General features: G+C 35.9%; 1 protein-coding gene across 1 annotated transcript; it reads left to right on the top strand.

Moving 5' to 3' along the window:
- The first annotated feature begins 10,146 nt into the window (after positions 1–10,146).
- On the top strand, positions 10,147–18,998 carry LOC113704358 (uncharacterized). Its single transcript, XM_072061428.1, has 9 exons — positions 10,147–10,590; positions 11,095–11,298; positions 11,832–11,889; positions 12,065–12,127; positions 15,160–15,259; positions 17,600–17,715; positions 17,894–17,983; positions 18,071–18,202; positions 18,471–18,998. The coding sequence occupies exons 1-9, from the start codon at positions 10,391–10,393 to the stop codon at positions 18,603–18,605; spliced, it is 1,098 nt and encodes a 365-aa protein (XP_071917529.1). The 5' UTR covers positions 10,147–10,390; the 3' UTR covers positions 18,606–18,998.
- The last annotated feature ends 657 nt before the right edge of the window (positions 18,999–19,655 follow it).

Genomic DNA, 19,655 nt, shown 5'->3' with positions numbered 1-19,655 from the left:
AAATCCTTTGTTAAATTCCTTAGCCTAAACGAAAAGACTACCATTAATTAACGAGCAAATTATTTGGATAGCCACTAAATTTTTTGAATAGTCAATATTTGCCCACTCAACTATTATTAGTATATTTTTGAATAGCCAAAGACGTTAAAGAAATGCACTACTTGGAAGGCAATTCAAGGATTTCAATTGTGTTTTATTTCATATTTGTATGTTCAAAATCAGTGAATTTAGATTTCTATTGATAAACAATCTGTATTGTAAGTCATGGGTATTTCTGTGCAGTTTTATTCTGAGTTGGGGGCACAAATTCATGGGCAGAAGACTTCATGTTACAAGGCATGCCCGCGTCTTGTATTCACAAAGCATGGATATTTGTCAAACTTGATGATCAGAAGACCTCGCCCTCCAAGGCGTGCCCACGCCTTCCAACCTTTGCGACAACGAAAGTCAAACGTAACTAGGACCATCTCTAACCCCACTTTTCTACTTTCCTCTTTTTTTGTCTTGTCTGGTCTTTTCAATTTCCTTTGTCTTAGTGTCTATTTTTCAATTTCTGTTGTTTTGTCTTGGTTTCAATTTCTTCTTTTCCCTTTTCTTATTCGTCCGCTGCCGCTCTGCATCCCGCACCACCACCGCGTCGCCTTCTGTCTCGCGCCACCTATCGCACACCGCTGTCCGCACCACTGTCACCTCATTCTCTTCCACCTTAGTGTCTCGCTACACCCTCTTGGTGGTCAGGAAAGTTTCTCCCTGTTTTTGTCCTTATGCTTTATTTGTCTTTGCTACATTGAAGACAATGTAGATTTCAAGTGTGGGGAGATGGTTTCTATTATTTCTTTTTGCACCAAAAAAAACAAACAAACAAACAAAAAAAACCAAAAAACTTAAAAAAAAAGGGTAGTTAGTTGACTTTCTTTTTATTTTTACATTTGTTAGCTGTTAGAGTATGTTGTTATGATGGATTGCACAATCAGGATGCATGTGTATGTGGTCATATATGCTAGTTGTGCATTTTACTTTTCTTTGGCAATATCGTTGAATGTTGAATATGCTGGATTTGACCCATTCTTGAAACTTTTGGGAGCTTTTGAGCCATGCGCGAGCACATTATTTTGTTTGATTCTTTTGGGTTGTTGAGTGGGTATCACACATGGTATTGGTATTCTAGAATTTGCTATTTTATACATGTCGAGACCATATTTTGTTGAACTGGATGCATTTGAAATGATAAGAGCATTTAGGATTTAGGGAGAATTGTAATTTTGGTCTTCAATCTATAGTGTATGCCCGGATTGAGTCCCCAATCTATTTCAAAAATCAATTTTGGTCCCTAATCTATTCAATTTTGCACTAAAAATGGACAATTGATGGAATTTGTTCCATTTCAATCGGAACCATGTCACGTGAGATCACGTGCCGGCACTAAAAGCCCCTTTTCAATTTTTTTAAATTTTTGAAACACCTTTTAAATATTTTCAGCTCTGTCTTGCCTTTGGACATATTAAACAAAGACATTAATTGCTAAAATTCTCTAATTAAGGACTGGAGCCCACCAAAAAGGTTGAATATCAGACAGAGAAAAAGAAACTATCGTCCACTGCTCAAACTAGTCAAACTCTCTTCAGCAAACAGCTCACCGAACCCTAAGAGCCAAAATCAAGAATCAAAACGTGAAAAAATTACAAAAAAATCTGTTGAATTCAGTCAAGCTGAAGCTACTCGTGGCATTGCAAAGTAGAAATGGCAGTGAGACCTAAGAAAATGAACAAACTGGCAGCACCTAATTATGGTATGGGATTTTGCCTTCTTTTTGTGATATATATGCACAATCGCCAACTATAATGTTAGAATATAGTGGAAAAAGATGCTTTTTGTACTTCGGGGGGAAAAATCTGATAATTTTGGCTTTATTAACGACCAATCTTGAAAAACTAAGAAAAAAATTTGTCATTTGTGGTGTGGTCCATGTGTGTCTCTAAACGGGATCTTATTATGCTGGTTCTTACTGTACAAGTGGGACTTATTTTACTGCAATTGATGGTCATTGTCTTTGAATGTTTGCTAAAGTATGCATTTTTTATTGTCGATTTGCTAGCAGCACCTATTTCTGTCATCTAAATTATGGCTTGTGTTGTTTTTATTTTTTTTAATGTAGACAGTGATAGCACGAAAGTTACTATGAAGTGTTACTTATGGGGAAAATGCGAAACTAAACCTGATATTCATTATGAGGGAGGTGAATTAAAGGTATTTGATCATGTAAAGGTCACAGGTATAAGCCTTTTTGAAATGGATAGAATGTTAGAAAGTCAGGTTGGGACTATAGGTGACAAAAAGTACCACATTTTGATAGACGAACATGGCTTCCGTTTGTTAGAGCATGATAGAGAATTGCATGCCTATTGTGTTGATCAGTTTGAGTATGGAAGGGTAGTTGAGTTGTACATAGATGTTTCTTTTAGTGAGTTATTAGCATCACAGTGGGGGTCTGATGTTGATGATGAAGATTTTGTATTAGAAGATGAAGATGATGAATCTGATAGTCAATACACCTTAGGTTTTGAATCCGGAGAATTTTCAGGAAAAGATTCTGATTATGAGCAAAATTCTGATGACAATGAGTATGAAGAAAATGTTGATCATAATTTAGAATGGTTAAGGGTAGAAAATCACAGAAAAGAGTAGCTTAAGAGGAATGAAAAAAAGGAATGTGTAAAGGAAATTAGGGGACAAACAGTGAGTAATTTTGATACTGATGATGATAAATCTGACATGGATGTTGCACCAGATTCAGGTTCAGATATTGATAGTTTCTAAGGTTCGGATGAAGAGGGTCATTGTAGACCCCCTATGTATGACCCCAAGCATGCAGATAACCCTAACCTTGAAATTAGGCAGGTATTTACCACATTCAAGGAATTTAAAGAGGCAGTTAGAACATGAAATATCAAGCGGGGTAGACCATTTAAATTTATCAAGAGTGACACCATTAGATGCAGAGCAATTTGTCCTAAAAAAGGTTGTGACTGGTGCATATATGTTAGGAAAATGAAAGGTGATGACAGACTAGAAGTTAGGACATTCCAGCAGAAACACAAGTGTGGGTTTTCATATCATAACAAGAGTGTGAAATTTGGGTGGATTGGCAGAAAATATGTTAACACATTTAGGGAGAATCCCAAACTGGATAATGGGAGCTTCAAAAACCTGGTAATGAAAGAGAACAAGTGCTATTTGAGTAGACATCAAGGCTATAGAGCTAGAAAAATTGGCAGGGAGTTGGCCCAAGGTAGTGATGTGGACCAGTACAATAAGTTGCCCAAATATATCAATGAAATTTTGAGAAGTAAACCAGGTAGTACTGTAGTAATGAAGGTGGCAGAAGACTACTGTGATTCAGTCACCAAACAAGGAAAATTTCAAAGATTGTACATGTGCTTTGCTGGGGTGAAAAAAGGATTTTTAGATGCTTGCAAGTCTATGTTTGGGTTAGATGGGACTTTTCTCAAAGGTGCAGCTGGTGGAGTATTACTGACAGCAATTGGAGTTGATCCAAATAATGGTTTGTATCCAATTGCTTATGCAGCAACTGAGGGAGAAACTAAGGATTCCTGGATTTGGTTTCTTAGTTTACATAAGGAGGATCTAAAAATTGAAAATGACTATGAATGGACCATAATGAGTGACAAGTAGAAGGGCATAATTCAAGCATGTGATTCAGTTTTTTCAAGGGCTGATCATAGATTTTGTGTGAAGCATATGCATAGCAATATGGTAGCTGCTGGATTTAAAGGGACAGCCATGAGGCAAGCCTCATGGAAAACAGTTAAGGCAACTACTCATGCACAATTCATAAGAAAAATGGAAGTCATAGCAGAATTGGATGCTGATGCAATTAAGTGGTTAGAGGACAAGAATCCAACAGAGTGGAGTAGATCATACTTCAGAACATTCCCTAAATGTGATATGTTGTTGAATAATATATGTGAATCATTTAACAGCAAAATATTAGATGCCAGGGAAGGGTCCATTGTTGTCATGATGGTGGCATTGAGGCATGTTGTCATGCAAAGAATGCAAGAAAATAGAGATATAACTAGGGAAAAGTGGAGCAAATTTGGTTTCTGTCCAAAATTAGAAAAAGGATGAAGGTCAATATTGACAAGGCAACTTACTGTGTGCCTTACAAATCAAATGATGTCAGTTTTGAAGTTGCTGATCCTTATGCTGAAAAGTGGGCAGTCAATATTGAGGATAGGACTTGCTCATGCAGGAAATGGGATTTGACAGGGATACCATGTGCTCATGCAATTTCAGCTTTGTGGATTGCTATGAAGGACCCTATGCAGTACATTGAAGACTGTTACAGTGTTGAAACGTATCTTAAGTGTTATGATCCTTGCATTTTACCTGTGAATGGAGAGCATGAGTCGAAAGATATAGATGTTTAGCCACCCCTGCCACCAACTTATGGAAGAGCACCAGGAAGACCAAAGAAACAGAGGAGAAAATCTGCTGATGAGATATAGCAAACAAAGGAGCAGGGTAAGAAGGTGAGGAGATTTGGTCAAATTTGTAAATGCTCATTCTGTGGTAGGCAAGGCCATAACACACGAATATGTAAGCTTAGAGAGGAAACAGGTATTGCAGCCAGTCAAATGAGTGAACAGGGGTAGGAAATACAAGCAAATCAGGAGGATATGAGTCTTTCACAACTAGATGACATGAGAGTAGATAACTCTGCAAGTCAGGTGTGTAATTTGTGTAAATAGCTATACATGAACTATACTTGTAACATTGTAGCAGCTAATGCATTTTATACTTTGTTGCAGCTCAGGGGCAACACTTCAAATGCAAAGAAAAGAATAACAAAAAATCAAGAAAATCTGTTGTAATTTTATTACTTAATGTACATAATGCTATTGTTTCTTATGAGTTCAATATTTAGTGATTAAATGCTGATGTATTGCAGAGAAATGACACCAAACAAAATGCAAAGCAAATAGATTCATCACAGAATAACCCAGCAATTGGTGATGACAATATAATCAGTTCTGCCCCTACTGCTTAACCAAACTTGCATGAAGCTTTTGGGATCCCAGAGAATTTTGTGGTACATAGCAGTCAACCAGTTGGCCAAGGAGGAATAGGGATATCTTTTAGGATCAGAGATGTTCAAATCCACCTTGGAATGACAAAGGAAAAGCCAGCATCAATTAGCTGAAGAGTAGCTAATCAGTACCTAACTTAATGTTGTTAATCGGCAGCTTTTGGAGTGGTTGTGTTGCTGAATTTAATTAGTAGTAGCTTTTGTCAGATTAGTAGCTTTTGTACATTGGTATTTGGAACTCATGTATCTTGAGAACAAACCAGCGTGAACATGACATTCTGCCCATTTTGTAATCATTTCTGGCAAATGACAAAACAGTGTCTATTTGATGGTTGTAATGATCATTGAATGTATCTTTTGTTCATTAGTTCCAATCTAGCAATAAATTCTTCTTTTATCTTGCACATAGATTGTGAACGTGAATTCTGGCCATTTTATTTTGCTTACATCCACATTTTGAAATTCAGTTTTCATTCTGTTTTCTAGAAGTTCTAGATTGTGGAAATTATCATAGCTCGCTGCTTCAAGTTTTATATAGGATTCTAGGCAGGGATTGCAGTGAATTTACTTCATCCTGTTTTCTGGTGTTTCTTTACATTCTGCTTTCATTCAAGTTTTCATTCTGTTTTGTGGTGTTTCTCAAATTTAATTCATTTTTCAAGGAGAACTCAACATCTAGTTAAATTGTAAATGAACTTTAAAAACAACTAATTAAAAGCAGATTGAAACATCCAATATATGCATTCATTCAATAAACAGAATGTACTAGCCTGATAGTGCATTCTAACTTACACATTCACCCATTCCAACAAAAAAAATCAAAATTACAATCTGGATGAATGTCTTTCATCTCTAAGTTCAAACAATAACTAGCTTAGCTTAATACTTAACACATTTTCCTTGAGCTGCTTAGTTGATACCAAGACTATCCAACCTTCTTGAGTTTTACACCAATAACACAATAACCAGTAGAAGTAGCAACAACAAAATTGCTACCAGTAATTTTCTTTCCCTTGCTCTTAGCCTCTCAATTGTAGCATTCTTAGAGTTCATGCTATGTAGTAGTCCAGGAATCAGGGTTGTTGACTTTTTACACATTTTCGGATCATGCCATTCAAAATAATCGCATCCTTTTCCTCTGTCACCCTTCACAGCCAACATCATAAAGCTTTAGCACAAAACTCAGAAATAGAGACAGAAATCTCGAAATCAGAAACAGAGACAATCATACCTTCTTCATTACACAAGTGAAATATCTTCTCTCAGGATTGTTGTCTGTCCAAGAAGTAACCATTATTGCTCGCTGCTTGCAGCCACAATTTTTCATTGGTTCCATGAGGAGCTAAATTGAAAATAGAAGAAACTTGATATAAAGTTTTTGCCCAGATCTTGCAACTTTTTGTCACAATGACGTGAAAATGGTTTTGTCTGATTAGAATGGGATTGAAGCTCCTAGGGTTTCTTCTTGAGTTGGAAGAAAGAAGATGAGGAAAGAAGGAAGTAGTGGACGACAGCTTCTTTTTCTCTGTCTGATATTCAACCTTTTTTGTGGGCTCCAGTCCTTAATTAGAGAATTTTAGCAATTAATGTCTTTGTTTAATATGTCCAAAGGCAAGACAGAGCTGAAAATATTAAAAAGGTGTTTCAAAAATTAAAAAAATTGAAAAGGGGGTTTTAGTGCCGGCACGTGATCTCACGTGACATGGTTCCGGTTGAAATTGAACGAATTCCGTCAATTGTCCACTTTAACTCAAAATCGAATAGATTAGGGACCAAAATTAATTTTCGAAATAGATTGGGGACTCAATAAGGGCATACACTATAGATTGGGAACCAAAATTACAATTCTCCCTAAGATTTAACTTTCTTTAACTTTCTACAAACCACGCCTTCATCTTGTCTCCCAATAGTGAACTGATTTGAGATTTTATCCTTCTCTTTTGTGTGTTAGTCGTGTTTGATAACTCAGGACCTTTTTAGACTTTCTTATTCAACCTTATGTCGTTAAGAGATGTCTGAATTTCATTGCTTGTGCAAGGCAAATAAATCTAGGGCCGCAAGTGTTGTCGGAATAGAAGTTGTATGGTGCCAGTTTTGTGCATCTGAGATCGGGAAAAAAAAAACTATCGACAAGCTGGTAAACAGAAGACTCTGTCTTATAGGGCGTGCCCACGCCTTACAAGAGGTTCTTCAAAAAAAAAAAAGAGAGAGAGAGTTTTGACACTTGCACAGTGGAATAGAACAAGGAAACGCCTTGCTTGTGAAATTTCTCCGGAAAGTGTTGTGGTTATGTAGTGGATATTGAACATTCTCTTGACACATTACCCCCTGTCTTTACCTTCTTATCCCACCTTTTACTTAAGCACCATTACAACCCTATTAAAGTCCCCTTGATTTGTGTATTTAGTTCATTTCTTAGTGGTGGAGCTGTGATAAATGTGCTAGTCTATGGTAATGTCATCCTGTGATGTTGATTTGAGCGTTCCTAGTAGTTATACACTTTCTTGAAAGTGACGTGTAATACTGTTCATATTTTTTAAATAATTACCTGTCTGGTATGTTCTAATTTTGGCGATATTGTCGGAAATGCGGGATGTTTGTGTTAGTATAGATGACTATGAAATTCTTGCTATCTTGATTGTGCTTCTGAGTTTCGAAATGCTTGAACGCAACATTGTCTAGGTGTGGGGGGATTTGATAGAGCAATTGTTGGGCACTATTTTGTGATATTATTTGATCATAATTCTGGTTACTCACTGTACGAAGTATTAAGATTTTGCTTATATTTGATGTTTGTATAAATTGCAGGTGGTTGGTGTTAAAAGTGGTATCTTGGGAAGAATTTCCAGAAGACATTTCATCTCAGGGCGTGCCCACGTCAGAAACTGTAGAAGGATACCCAAAAGCTGGACCCACGGGATTGGTAGCAGCAGGGCCAATCAAGAAATCAGGTCCACGTGAACCGCGAAGATGCATGGGATTAAAATCCCTAGACAAAGTCTTGCTCCTGGACGTTTCTTTGCTTCTGCTAGCGGCGGCTACAAAAGGCTCAAAAAAGCCAGAATCATTTGTAATCAGGAGATTTAGCTTTTAGTTTCGTTTCCTTGGCTGTCAGACGTAATTTTGTTTTACTTTTGCTCTGGTTCTGTACAATTTTAGGGTAGCTTTCCTTTCGCTACCCTTGGGAGACGATTTGGTTTTCGACTTTTGCTTTTTTGTGTCGTACGACTTTTTCTTTAGACTTTGCTGTTACTTTTCTTCAGTACGAACACGAAACAAAAAGGACGAAGACTTTTCGTTTGCCTCTTCATTTATTTCATCTTTCTCAATTCTTTGGCAATTGTGTGGATGGAATTAATTAAACCACGCGAGATCGATATGATGAGAAGCGGCTAGATTTCTCCTCTACCCAAAGATCGACGTGAAGGCGCGGTCCATAACATCTGTGAGATCTAATCGAACTTTCACTATTTCTTCCAATTTGTTACTATTCGTGCGTTTCCTGGATTAATTGTTCATGGTTATTTTATTTATTGAGTATCAACGGTCGGATATTTTATTTAATCTAATAGCCTACTATCACGATTGACTGAATTGTCCGTAATTATTCGCTTAGTTGATAATTAGTGATAACCACCATAATTGACTTTATGTTGGGGAAACGTAAGATCTAATTTAAATAAACCCTCTTAGCGTGTTTATTGGTTAGGATTGAGTTCTTCTAATTTTAATGCAACTGGATAATTAAATTCCTACGGTCGTATCTAGGGTTGTTTTCTGGTTAGAGAAACAGTCAATGGTCGTACCTTGATTGTCGAAAAAGTAAGGAAGAATTGGCTGTCAGAACTTGTTGATGGCTATAACCAATCTAGTGACGAATGAATGAAATATCTTTGCATCGATAATCATTTAACTGGACCATGCTTGAAAAGTTGATCTTTTGGGTAGAGTTTTATTAATTGCTATTTTTAGTAAATTATACTTGGTGAGTTAACTTTTGAATTTTGTTTATTTTATTTTCATTTTCATTCCCTCAAATATCCCCCAATTTTGTTCTATTGATTTGGAAAGAAACAACTTCCTACCCGCTCCCTGTGAAATCGACCCTACTTGCCATTGTATGCAAATTTAATACTTTTATAGACAATTCTGGCATATCGGATTCAGCACACTCTTCGGGAACAGGGTGAATCAAGTAACCCATTGCACACCAAGGGTCCCTGCTCCAGTACTTGGATTTGTTTTATAATTAATTGTGGTTGTAACTAGGACTTTTTAGTAATTATTATTGCACAGGCTCGACACCCGTCACCTATAATTTAAAATACAAAATATGAACTTTCCCCAATTACAAAACAAATGGAAGGGAAATAAATAAATAAATAAGAATAAAAAAAGATGGAAGCGAAATATAAAACAAATAAATAAGAAATGAAAATACCAATTTTTTTTACTACAAATATCATTATAGGTTTTTAAATCAAAATTTTAATGGTATTTTCTAGTTCTTATTTATGTAGTTTTTATTTCAATTTCTTCTTTTTTACATTTGGAGGGAAAAAAGAAATAATAAAAGCATAAATTTGTCAATTTATTAGTTTGATTTTGACTTTTTACTATTGACCGTTAGTTTTAATGAAAAAATTAAAGATGATATTTTAACCCAAACCATGAAGAGCTTATACATAGATTATTAAACCATAGAGGGATTATCTGATAAAGTATCAAACCACAGGAGAATAAAAAGATAATTTACCCAATCTTAAATGTGAAGTATAATTCATGTGCACCTTAAAATAGAGACACATCTAAATTTTACAATCAGTAGTCTCTTAATTGTACATGCATACATAGATGATTACTACACTAATACAATACAAATGATTTTTGACCAAAAAAAAAAAAGACTCAAAGACACAAATTGCATGTAAGGCCAAAAAAAAAGGAGAAATTAGACAATTACTCAATTATCACCAAACAAATGCACAAAATCCACTAAAATGGAGACTCCAAATCTAAATAGGAAATGTAGCGGACACAAAGGAGGCGCAATTAAAATGCCAGGTACTGCCTCCCGCGCTTCACAATTTTAGCTCCAAATTTCCCCTCCCAACACCCAACTAGAACCTCCGAGTGAAGAAGGCCGGCCATGGCCGCCGTGGCTAGCACCACTTCCATTCTCAACAAATTCCAAGAATCAACAAATTTAAAGAAAGCCCTTTTCTCAATTATCTCTCCAGAGGGGTTTTCCCCACTGAGAATTGCGCAAGACCCTCAAAAATGACAATTTGCAGGACCCAAATGAAAATGGTTAAACCCAATAGCTTCAAGAACACTTCTTTTGTGAATCATAATGGTAGAATTTACGACAGGCTTGAGTCTTGTTTGGTCATTCCTCCTCCAAGAGGGAAAAAACCCAAAGCCATTATTAAATTTTTGGGTGGTGCTTTTGTTGGAGCTGTCCCTGAAGTTACTTACAGGTCAATCAACAATTTACTCTGTTTCAAACTTGACTATTATAGTTGATAATTTTCATGTCTTTCTTTCTTTTTTTTTTTTTGGTTGCTATTTTGATGAAGTGCTGTTAGATTTCTGGGATGGAATATTTTAATTTAATTTCTGGATTAATATATGTGGCAACTTGCTTGTCCAACTATAGTTTTAACACACTATATTAGATTAATCCTTGGATTAATTCTTGAAACACAGAAACTAAAATAAATTTGCTTGTAGCGTTAATTTTTTTTGGAAGGTTTTTTCCTGTGGTTAAAGTAATTTTTTTTAAATCGGGAAAAGAGGAAGGAAACATTTTGCTGGAAAAACAAGGTCTACTTGATTGAAATTCAAACTGTGATGACATTGCGCTGTTGATGTTTACTACAGAACAGAGGGTTGTTAATTCAATTTTTTCTACTGTAAACTAAAATGCTAATAGAGTCTTACGATCTGTTTTGTTTGATTAGTTGTTTTTGTTGTGGTGGCAGCTATTTGCTTGAGCAACTGGCAAATGAAGGCTATTTCATTATCTCGGTGCCATATAACGTGACGTTTGATCATGAAAAAGTAACTAGGGAGATTTATGAGAGGTTTCATGCTGGCTTTGATTTGATTTTGGGGTCTGAATTGCCAGAATATGGCCTTTCACCTGATGATATTGTTGATCTTCCACTTTACTCGGTTGGCCATAGGTGAGTGGAGGTTAATTGAGCATTAATGATCACAAATTAAACTTCATAAAGCCTTAATTGTGTTGTCTAACGTTAGTTTGTATGTTCAATGATATACTTTGTCCCGAGGATGTTAGGCATGTCCTCTTTTTTTCTTGAGGAATCTTTACATCAATGTGTATTGGAGCTGCTAACCTTCATAGCAACATTCATTTTATCATAGTAGAGGTTCAGTAAAGCTGTTTTGGAGCTGAACATGGGATAGTGTTCCAATGAATTGTTTTTTGAACGTAAGATGATCGAGTTAAGCTTGGGTAGGTTGGAGGAACTTGTGACTGATTGAATTAACAAAATGCTGGGAACGTTTAATTTGAAATGGTGAGGGTGATGAAGAACACTTCAAGGTTAAAAACCTCGCTAGTACTCCTAAGTTTCATTCCGATGAGACTTCGTTATAGATAACCATGCCTAAAATGCTATCTAATTTATCTAACTTTTATTTCATTCATATCACGATACTATCTTTGATGTTATTTGGTTTAACTATAATGCAGCAATGGTGCACTTCTACAAGTGCTTACTGGAAGTTTTTTTTGTGAGAAGATACCCAAGGTTCCTTCTTTCTTCCAAAGTTTCATAAGTGCTTAACCAAAATTGAACTTAATTAAGATAAGAAAAATATAACTAAAAAGTTATGCTTTTGCAGCTTTAATGTGTGAAAATGCACCATAGTTCAGTGTTTAGTACTTTTTGACTTAATGAAGGTTATACTTGTCTCTCAATGAAGGCAAATGCAATAATATCATACAACAACAGGCCAGCGTCGGAGGCAGTACCATACTTTGAGCAGGTAATTCTGTTCCAATACTAATTTAAGGGGCTTAGCTGTTATCCTGATTATCCAAAAATAAAAAAAAAGGTGGCTTTTAACCTTTTTTGCTGTTGAAGTTGAGCAATTAATCTTTATTAAATTGGATGTTTGCTAATTTTTTATTTATGCTAAAGGTCTTTCTTTATTTAAGTATTTACAGTACTTACCCTTATTCCTTCACACAAAAAAAGAAAGAAAATTGCCCTTTTTGCCCCCTTCATCTCTAACTGCCATAAATTGGGCTATTCATGCAATGCTCCTGGGGAAGGAAAAATTTGCAGTTTATGCTTTAGTTTCTTTCATTTTCCTAGTTCTGGCTTTTACTGGCTTCCAAGGAACATGGATGGGGATTTCCTTTTCTTATACAGTTGTGGCCATGAACTCTTGAAGGCCACCCTTCAAGAGCCCAAAAACCTTTGGGGATTACAATTCTTCCTGGCTGGCTCATAATGACTAAAGAGCTGTTATGTAATATGTGAAGCTGGGAATGGACTTCTATGGGTAGAATGAATAGTTCAAAACAATGTTTAGTGAATCAGGATGCATCTGTGTTATGCCACTTGCTGAAATAGTCTGTATGAGTTCATGCACAGGATGGCAGCAACTCGTGAGTGTAGAAGTTGGTGTTGCACCTGCACCCTAGTTGAATCCTGCAAATTGATTCATTTCAGTGCTATCTGACAAATTTGCTTAGATTTGGGTATTCTTTCATATATATCATTTTTACTATGGATAATAAGATTAGTTTGTAAAATCATCCTTTTCGATTTGTATATAGGGCATTTTGTTTCCCTCTTAGTTCCGACCATGTGACATAAGAGCTGCTGCATACTATGCCAAGCAGGTAACAGGTAATGGTGCTCTAGGGTGGATCAAATAATTGTAGCCATGGCTTAGCTAGTGTGACGCAAGACATGAAAGACATCAATATATCGAAGGAAAAAAAACTTCAGTTTCACAATCTTTTAGCTCTGGATTTGATTTAAGATTCAGATTGTGGTTCATTTGCCAATTTTCAGTGTGCAACTGTTGAGCTTTTTGCTGTAACTTTTGTTGGTAAGTAGTTGGCTGCCTGATAATGATACTGTACTTGAAACTAGTAGTGGAAGTCTAAGGGTAAAGCATGATTGGAAGTCCAATGGGCAGGCATGGGTGGACTTTCAAAGAACACCCATGGTTGGGAGTTCAATGGTCATCCTACATAGCTACTATTGTAGTGGACAACAATTGCCACAGACTCTACTCTTGAACGGCTGCTTTTTTTTACAAGAGAAAGCTTTTAGGTTGCTGTTTTAGACTCTTTGAATAGCTTGCATTAGTTTTTGTAAATGAGAGTGAGTTTGAATCAAGAAAGTTTCAGAACAAAACCCCTCTTAGTCTCTTACCTGTGAAGTCTTAGTAGTCATCTTTCCTTCCTTCCTTTCTTTTGCCCTTTACCTCTCCTAATCTCTATTTAACCTCTACTTCTTAAATCTAATTTCAGCTCAAATTTCACCAGGCAAACAGCCTATTCTTTCATTGCCTTTCTAAATCTTCCAACCAATATATATATAGGGTAAATTTAAAAGAATCGTGGTTTCTATTGAGGATCTATGATAGCGATGCAACTGACTGATGTATTTTGTCTGAGTTCATGAACAGGGAACTCTATGATTTGTGAGTGTAGATGTTGGTGAAGCGTTGCACTCTAAGCCCTCCCCCACCAGTGAAGTAAAAGTCATGTCCTGTAGATATTTGACATTTATCCAGCTGCTGCCATTTGTGAGAGCATACTTGGTGGATGAAGGGCTCTTTAGCTACTAAGATTGCTTTCATTATCAAGCCATGGCATGAGTTTATTACCTTTTTCAAGTGCAATTCTACTAATCCTTCAATAATCCTATGGATGATAACATCTTAGTTGTCGAAAGATGTATACATGACCCATTGTGTCGGATCACATGCCTATCATCCTCAAAATCTCCTTAATTGTCATGTTATTCCCTTTACATTGGAATATGTATAAGATGTAAAATGTTAAAACAAACATGAAAATGCTAATGCATAAAGGAATGTAAAGGTGCCATCACATCAATGTCATACTATGACTGTCAATTAACAAAGAAAATTTTTTATAATATTTCAGATAGTATATGCTCATATAATGGGTGGATTGTGAGTAACTTATATTGCTTCAGCTATGCCATGAAGTTGATGTAAAGTGAAGATTTTTTTTTGGAAAGGAAATAATTGGTGACGTTACAGGGAGCAAGAAAATGGGTAAACTTATAAGTGAAACAGGACAAATGGTAACTGAACGTAGCAACTCAGAAAATAAAGGGAAAAAAATGTGAAGTAGAAAGTGTAATATGCAGTTTATAAATTAAAAGAGTGTCCATAGTGGATTGCATATATTTGTGGAAATGGTATGTCTGTGCATATTACTGACTTTGCACTTCATTTCTAGATCTTTCTGCTTTGAGTTTTAGCATCTATGCTTCTGCTTGCTGATGGCTTCTACAGCAACTAACGCACTTTTGTTCATTTGTGATTGTTGTAATTTTGTCCTTATACTGAACTGTTCACCAATTATTATTCATCCAAATGGCGAAGTCATATCAGTCTTCCATTCATTCAAGAATACAAATTAGTTCAGTATAAAAGGGAATTGATGTAAACAACATTATAGTTGATGGTTGAACTGGAGCCAATCAACATTGAGGATTATATGGAAATTTGGATCTAAACATTTATCTAGTTTGTTTAATTTATATTTTGATATTGCATAAATATTATACCCTGAGATTTGGTGGATCAATTTTGTCATATGTTTTTGAACTTTAATTTCATTTTAAATCTTATATACCAAGGTGGAGTTGATTATAAATATGCTTATATGATGAGTTGTTACTGTACTCGTTCAATTGGTAGGGCTCCAGTTTCTCAGCCCTTGCTTTAGAATCCGTGTCAAATTTTGTCTACTGCCTCTCAAAGAACTAATATTGCTTTTGTAACATTCCTCATTTTTGAAGTTGTATTATGCTATGATGCAATTAGGACCTCTTGTCAGTCAAATATTTCCAATTATGGAAGCGTCTCCAGTACTATATTCATTCACTCGAAATGCCTCAGGTTGATCACAGTGAAAGGTTTCTTAATTTTCTTAATACTCCTTTAAAATTAAACATTATTAGTTATGTTGCTTTACCTACTCATACATCAATGCTGCGTTAGTCTAATAGAAATCTTTTGAATCCCTGGATTAATTGGATGCTCTTTACAAAAGCAGCCTACTGAGAAATTGCCAAATCAATCCCTCTGTTGTTATTATAATAACCATTGACATTAGCTTTGATTAGAAACAGAGTGGCTTTGTTTGGACTCTTGAAGGTCATTTTTGCTCTCACCTTCCTGTGATCTAACTTGTACTTTGGGTTAGGTGGAGGAATTTGTGTTGTAAACTGATGAGTATTGGTGCAGTGGAAGAAGGGATGGGGTGGTAGGGAATGTTCCTGTTCTGTTTTATTTATCTATTGTAAATTGCAGTGATAGTGTAGAACTATTTTCTTTGAGTTAGTCTAACTTTTTAGGGTTAAGTTCTGTATAAGGGTGTTAAACAACAGAGTGGAAAACTGGTTACCTATGAGGTGGTTTATATAGAAGAACTCTATTGATGGTCATAGATAGCTCAAGAATGAGGGGTAGGTCTTAGGCTTTTCAGAAACTAGCAAGGCATGCTGTAGAAATTGTATCCTACAATTTGTGTCGACACAAATACTTGTGGAGCTACTAATGTGTGGATATCATGAATTTGTAGCCAAATCAAAGCTTCTAGTTGTAGGTACCAACTTTATTATCCACAGATTGACGATCTGCACTCAACATGGTTGGGTAGTTTTCTATCTGCACTTAATTGAGTAGTTCGTGTGACTGTTGTGACATTCTTGCCAATGTTTATTTACCTTTTTCATTTTCTCTTCTATTCAGAAAACAAACCTTCTGTTAATGTAATGGAGGATGAGTACATCTACCGTATTGGACAAAATTTGAATAGGTACCACCAGTTTGATTTAATCTTATACTAATTCCCTGTCCTGTGCAACTCTTTGGGTTCCTGAAGACCAGTTATTTGGAACTATAGTTTGCTGAAGTGTCTCTACCCTTGATTTCCTTATAGATATGCTAAAAGAGAATCTTCTTGCAAATGTTATTTTCTGAGGCCTTGAAACATACGCAAGATTACCCAGGCATACAAGTGCTCTTTGGTCCTGATTCCATTTTAATGCTTTGAAAGAGGCCTCAACACTATCTGCATTAAACAGAAAATGAGACATCATTTGATTTTTTTTTTGGGGGGGGGGGGGGGGGGAGGGGAGGGAGAGTAAGTGAGAGATCCCAGGTTCAAGCCCTCCCACTTACATTAAAAAAAGGGGACATTATTTGACATTTTGCAGAGAGTGTACTTCATTGCAACTTTCAAATGTTAATACGTGCATTTTCATTGTAGATAGCAAGTGTAGCAGTAACAACAAAAAATAATTTTTTCGGTTTGTACAAAACTTAATAATTAGAAATTAGAAAAAGAAAATGAATCATTAACTATAATTGAATTTGTACTCTTGCATTTGGTTTCTTTTTCTTAATTTTGCAAATGTTTACTAACAGTTAATTCCTTGTGTGGCCTAAACATTATTTTCCTGAACCATAGAGGCTTCCCCCCACCCCGGGACTGGGGAGTCTGCATATGCTAGGCTGTAATCTACGAGTCCTCCTAAGTCCTTCCTTCACATAACCCACATAATGTTGTTTCTCATTTATTCCTGAAGATATGAGCATGATGGACACTGAAGCAAGTAGTGTATATATTTAATCCTTGATCAAGCTAATGGTGCATAAAGCTTTTATAACAATGCGATGCAGAATGATGCTTGAAAACTGGGCTTTATCAAGAAGAGAAACTTAATGCATCAAGTGTTTTGATGTCAGCCTTTAGATCATCTAAAACATCGGTCTTCTATTTTGTGTCGAGGGAGTAGAATATTATTTTTAGGGTCTTAGGGAATACAGAGATATTTACTTGCAAACAATAGTTAAGTTTCGTGTACTTTATTATTCATGAAGAAGCAATAGAGCACAAGAGTGACATATAATTAACTTGTCCTTTCATTTTTTATGATTTACAAGAAACAGAAATCAATTCAAGACCTTGAAATTATTATTTTTTAAACTTCTATTAAATCCTCCCCAAGTTTCACAATTACCAAATATAAGGTATCTCTGTAAACCAAGGCAAGCCTTCAAGTAGTAATGAAAATATCCTGGTACTGGTTTTAAAATCAAATTGGGATTTTTTTCATAGGTATGATACAATGCTTCATTTGATTGAAGACATATGGCTGATTTGGTTGAATAATTGCTTGTGTCATCTTTCTGATTCTAATGCCTTCTCCTGTCATTGATACTAATATACAGCAGATGCATGGAAGGTACTACTCGATACTGCTGGAACCATGATTCCAAATTACAATCCGGAAGGGGCAGTTTCAGTCAACAAGTTTGTTGATCAGTTGCCAGCTGTTTTTAATCAGGTGACATCCCACTTACATGATGATGCCTATCCAACCTGGAAAACAAATCCTGCCACCTTTGTGGCTGAACATGTCTATATCTCCATCATTTATCTGTCAAATGGTGAAATGGCTTTGTTGCTTTCTGTCTTCTGGTCATTCTCTAATCCTCAATCTGCCTCAATGGATGTTACTTCAGCTTGCTGAAGGAATTTCAGAGTTCAGGCTAACACCCTCTGAGAATCTCGACTGTTTCCAGAAGTCATACAGTGTTCAGCATACATTTCTGGTTTGAGCATGTTATTCAAGTACAATAATTGATTGAATTGCTCCAACTTCAATGTTCACTTTTTAGTCTATCTGATTCTTTTTTCAGGTCAAGTTCAATATTGATGCAATTTATGAGACTGATATTCTTGAAGAGACACTGAAGCCTCGAGTGGAATCTATTGGCGGAAAACTACAGAAAATAATATTGAATGGAACTCATATTACACCTTGCATACAGGTACGCTGCAGTAACTTTGTACTCCTTTTGTATCATAATCTTTAGTCCTTTGCTTTCTGGGAATTTATGCTGACATGTTGTGCTGCGCCTTGTATCTTGTGCCAATTGTGTATGTATTATTTAGCATGATCTTTAAGTTACTTTTGATAAAAAATTGGAAAGTGGCACGGTAATCAGAACAATGACATGGTCAACGATTGTTCTCTTAACTAAATTTCTTCTTTTTATTCTCCATTTATGCTGAAATTTTGTTTTGTTGGACGATCAGGAACCTAGATGGCAAGTGGGAGATATATACTCGCCTGTAGATGCTGTTGCTCAAGGCCTTAAGACAATTTCTTTGAATGACACTAGAGTCCTCACAAGAACAATTACAGACTGGTTTAGTCAACTTGAAGGATAGAGACACATGAATCAGACCCATGATGCGGCAATATCTGAATCGTCTGAATCCTTCCTGGTATTGGGTTGACCTTCTTCCCTTTGAGTTGTTTGCATAGAATTTTTCTCGGAAAGTGTTGCATGGAAAAGCATCCTACGTTTGCATGGAACTTTCTAGGAATTTTCAGGGAAAAGCATCCTATGATGCGTAGGATGCAAGGAATTTGGTTAGATATGATATAAATACGTAATTTTGACAGTTGTAGGCATCATTACAAGTTACATGACTTGTAAAATATAAATCTCAGACACTTTCTCTCTAGAGTTCTGCACACACACACACAGATGCAGCTTCAAATGGTACTTCAACATTTAGCTTACTTTTGGTAATTGATACCAGCAATCATTTGTTTTCTATTTGGTACATACTGAGATTTATGTGGTAGCATTGTGCGTAGTTTGCGGGGAGGGGCAGACTGTACATCTAAGTCTCCTATTAGCATCATTTGATATGATTTGTCATGTCTTGTAATCTTTTCCTTTAGGTGTACGTCTTTTGCAGCGTGGAAAAAGACTGTTTTATGGCTTTTCATCAAGAGCTGTATGAAAGCTTAAACAGGCCTTCAGTAATTGAAGTAATTTGAGCTCTATCAGATCAAAGATTTCTTGTCCATAAGTTGCACCAATAATCACTGGCACGAATTGCATCTATGGAATGAATTGATTTAGGTCTAGGCAAAGAATAGCCGCACAAAATTTTAGCCTATATGTTTCTGGAGTACTCTCAATTCTTTCCTGAAACTTCAAAATTATTAATCCGAGGCCATAATTACTAGACCTGAGCTTTCCTATTTCTCTGTGTTAGTTTGTTATATAACGCCATAGTCTGTGACAATCCCAGATAATGTCGAGCAGTATTTGTGTTTTAAGGACACTAAACGTCTCATTTGGATTGTTATTTTCTAGAATTTTTACATAAAAAATGCGTTGTAACGATTTAATGCGTGCGAGATAAAAAGGTGATTCAAAAATATATTCACAAAAAACTTAAAATTTTTTTGGAGAAAAATTG

Source organism: Coffea arabica, chromosome 8e (assembly GCF_036785885.1).
Source record: "Coffea arabica cultivar ET-39 chromosome 8e, Coffea Arabica ET-39 HiFi, whole genome shotgun sequence".
NCBI lineage: Eukaryota > Viridiplantae > Streptophyta > Magnoliopsida > Gentianales > Rubiaceae > Coffea > Coffea arabica.
The sequence above is the reverse complement of the archived record's forward strand: the minus strand, read 5'-3'. Positions and strand labels throughout refer to the sequence as shown.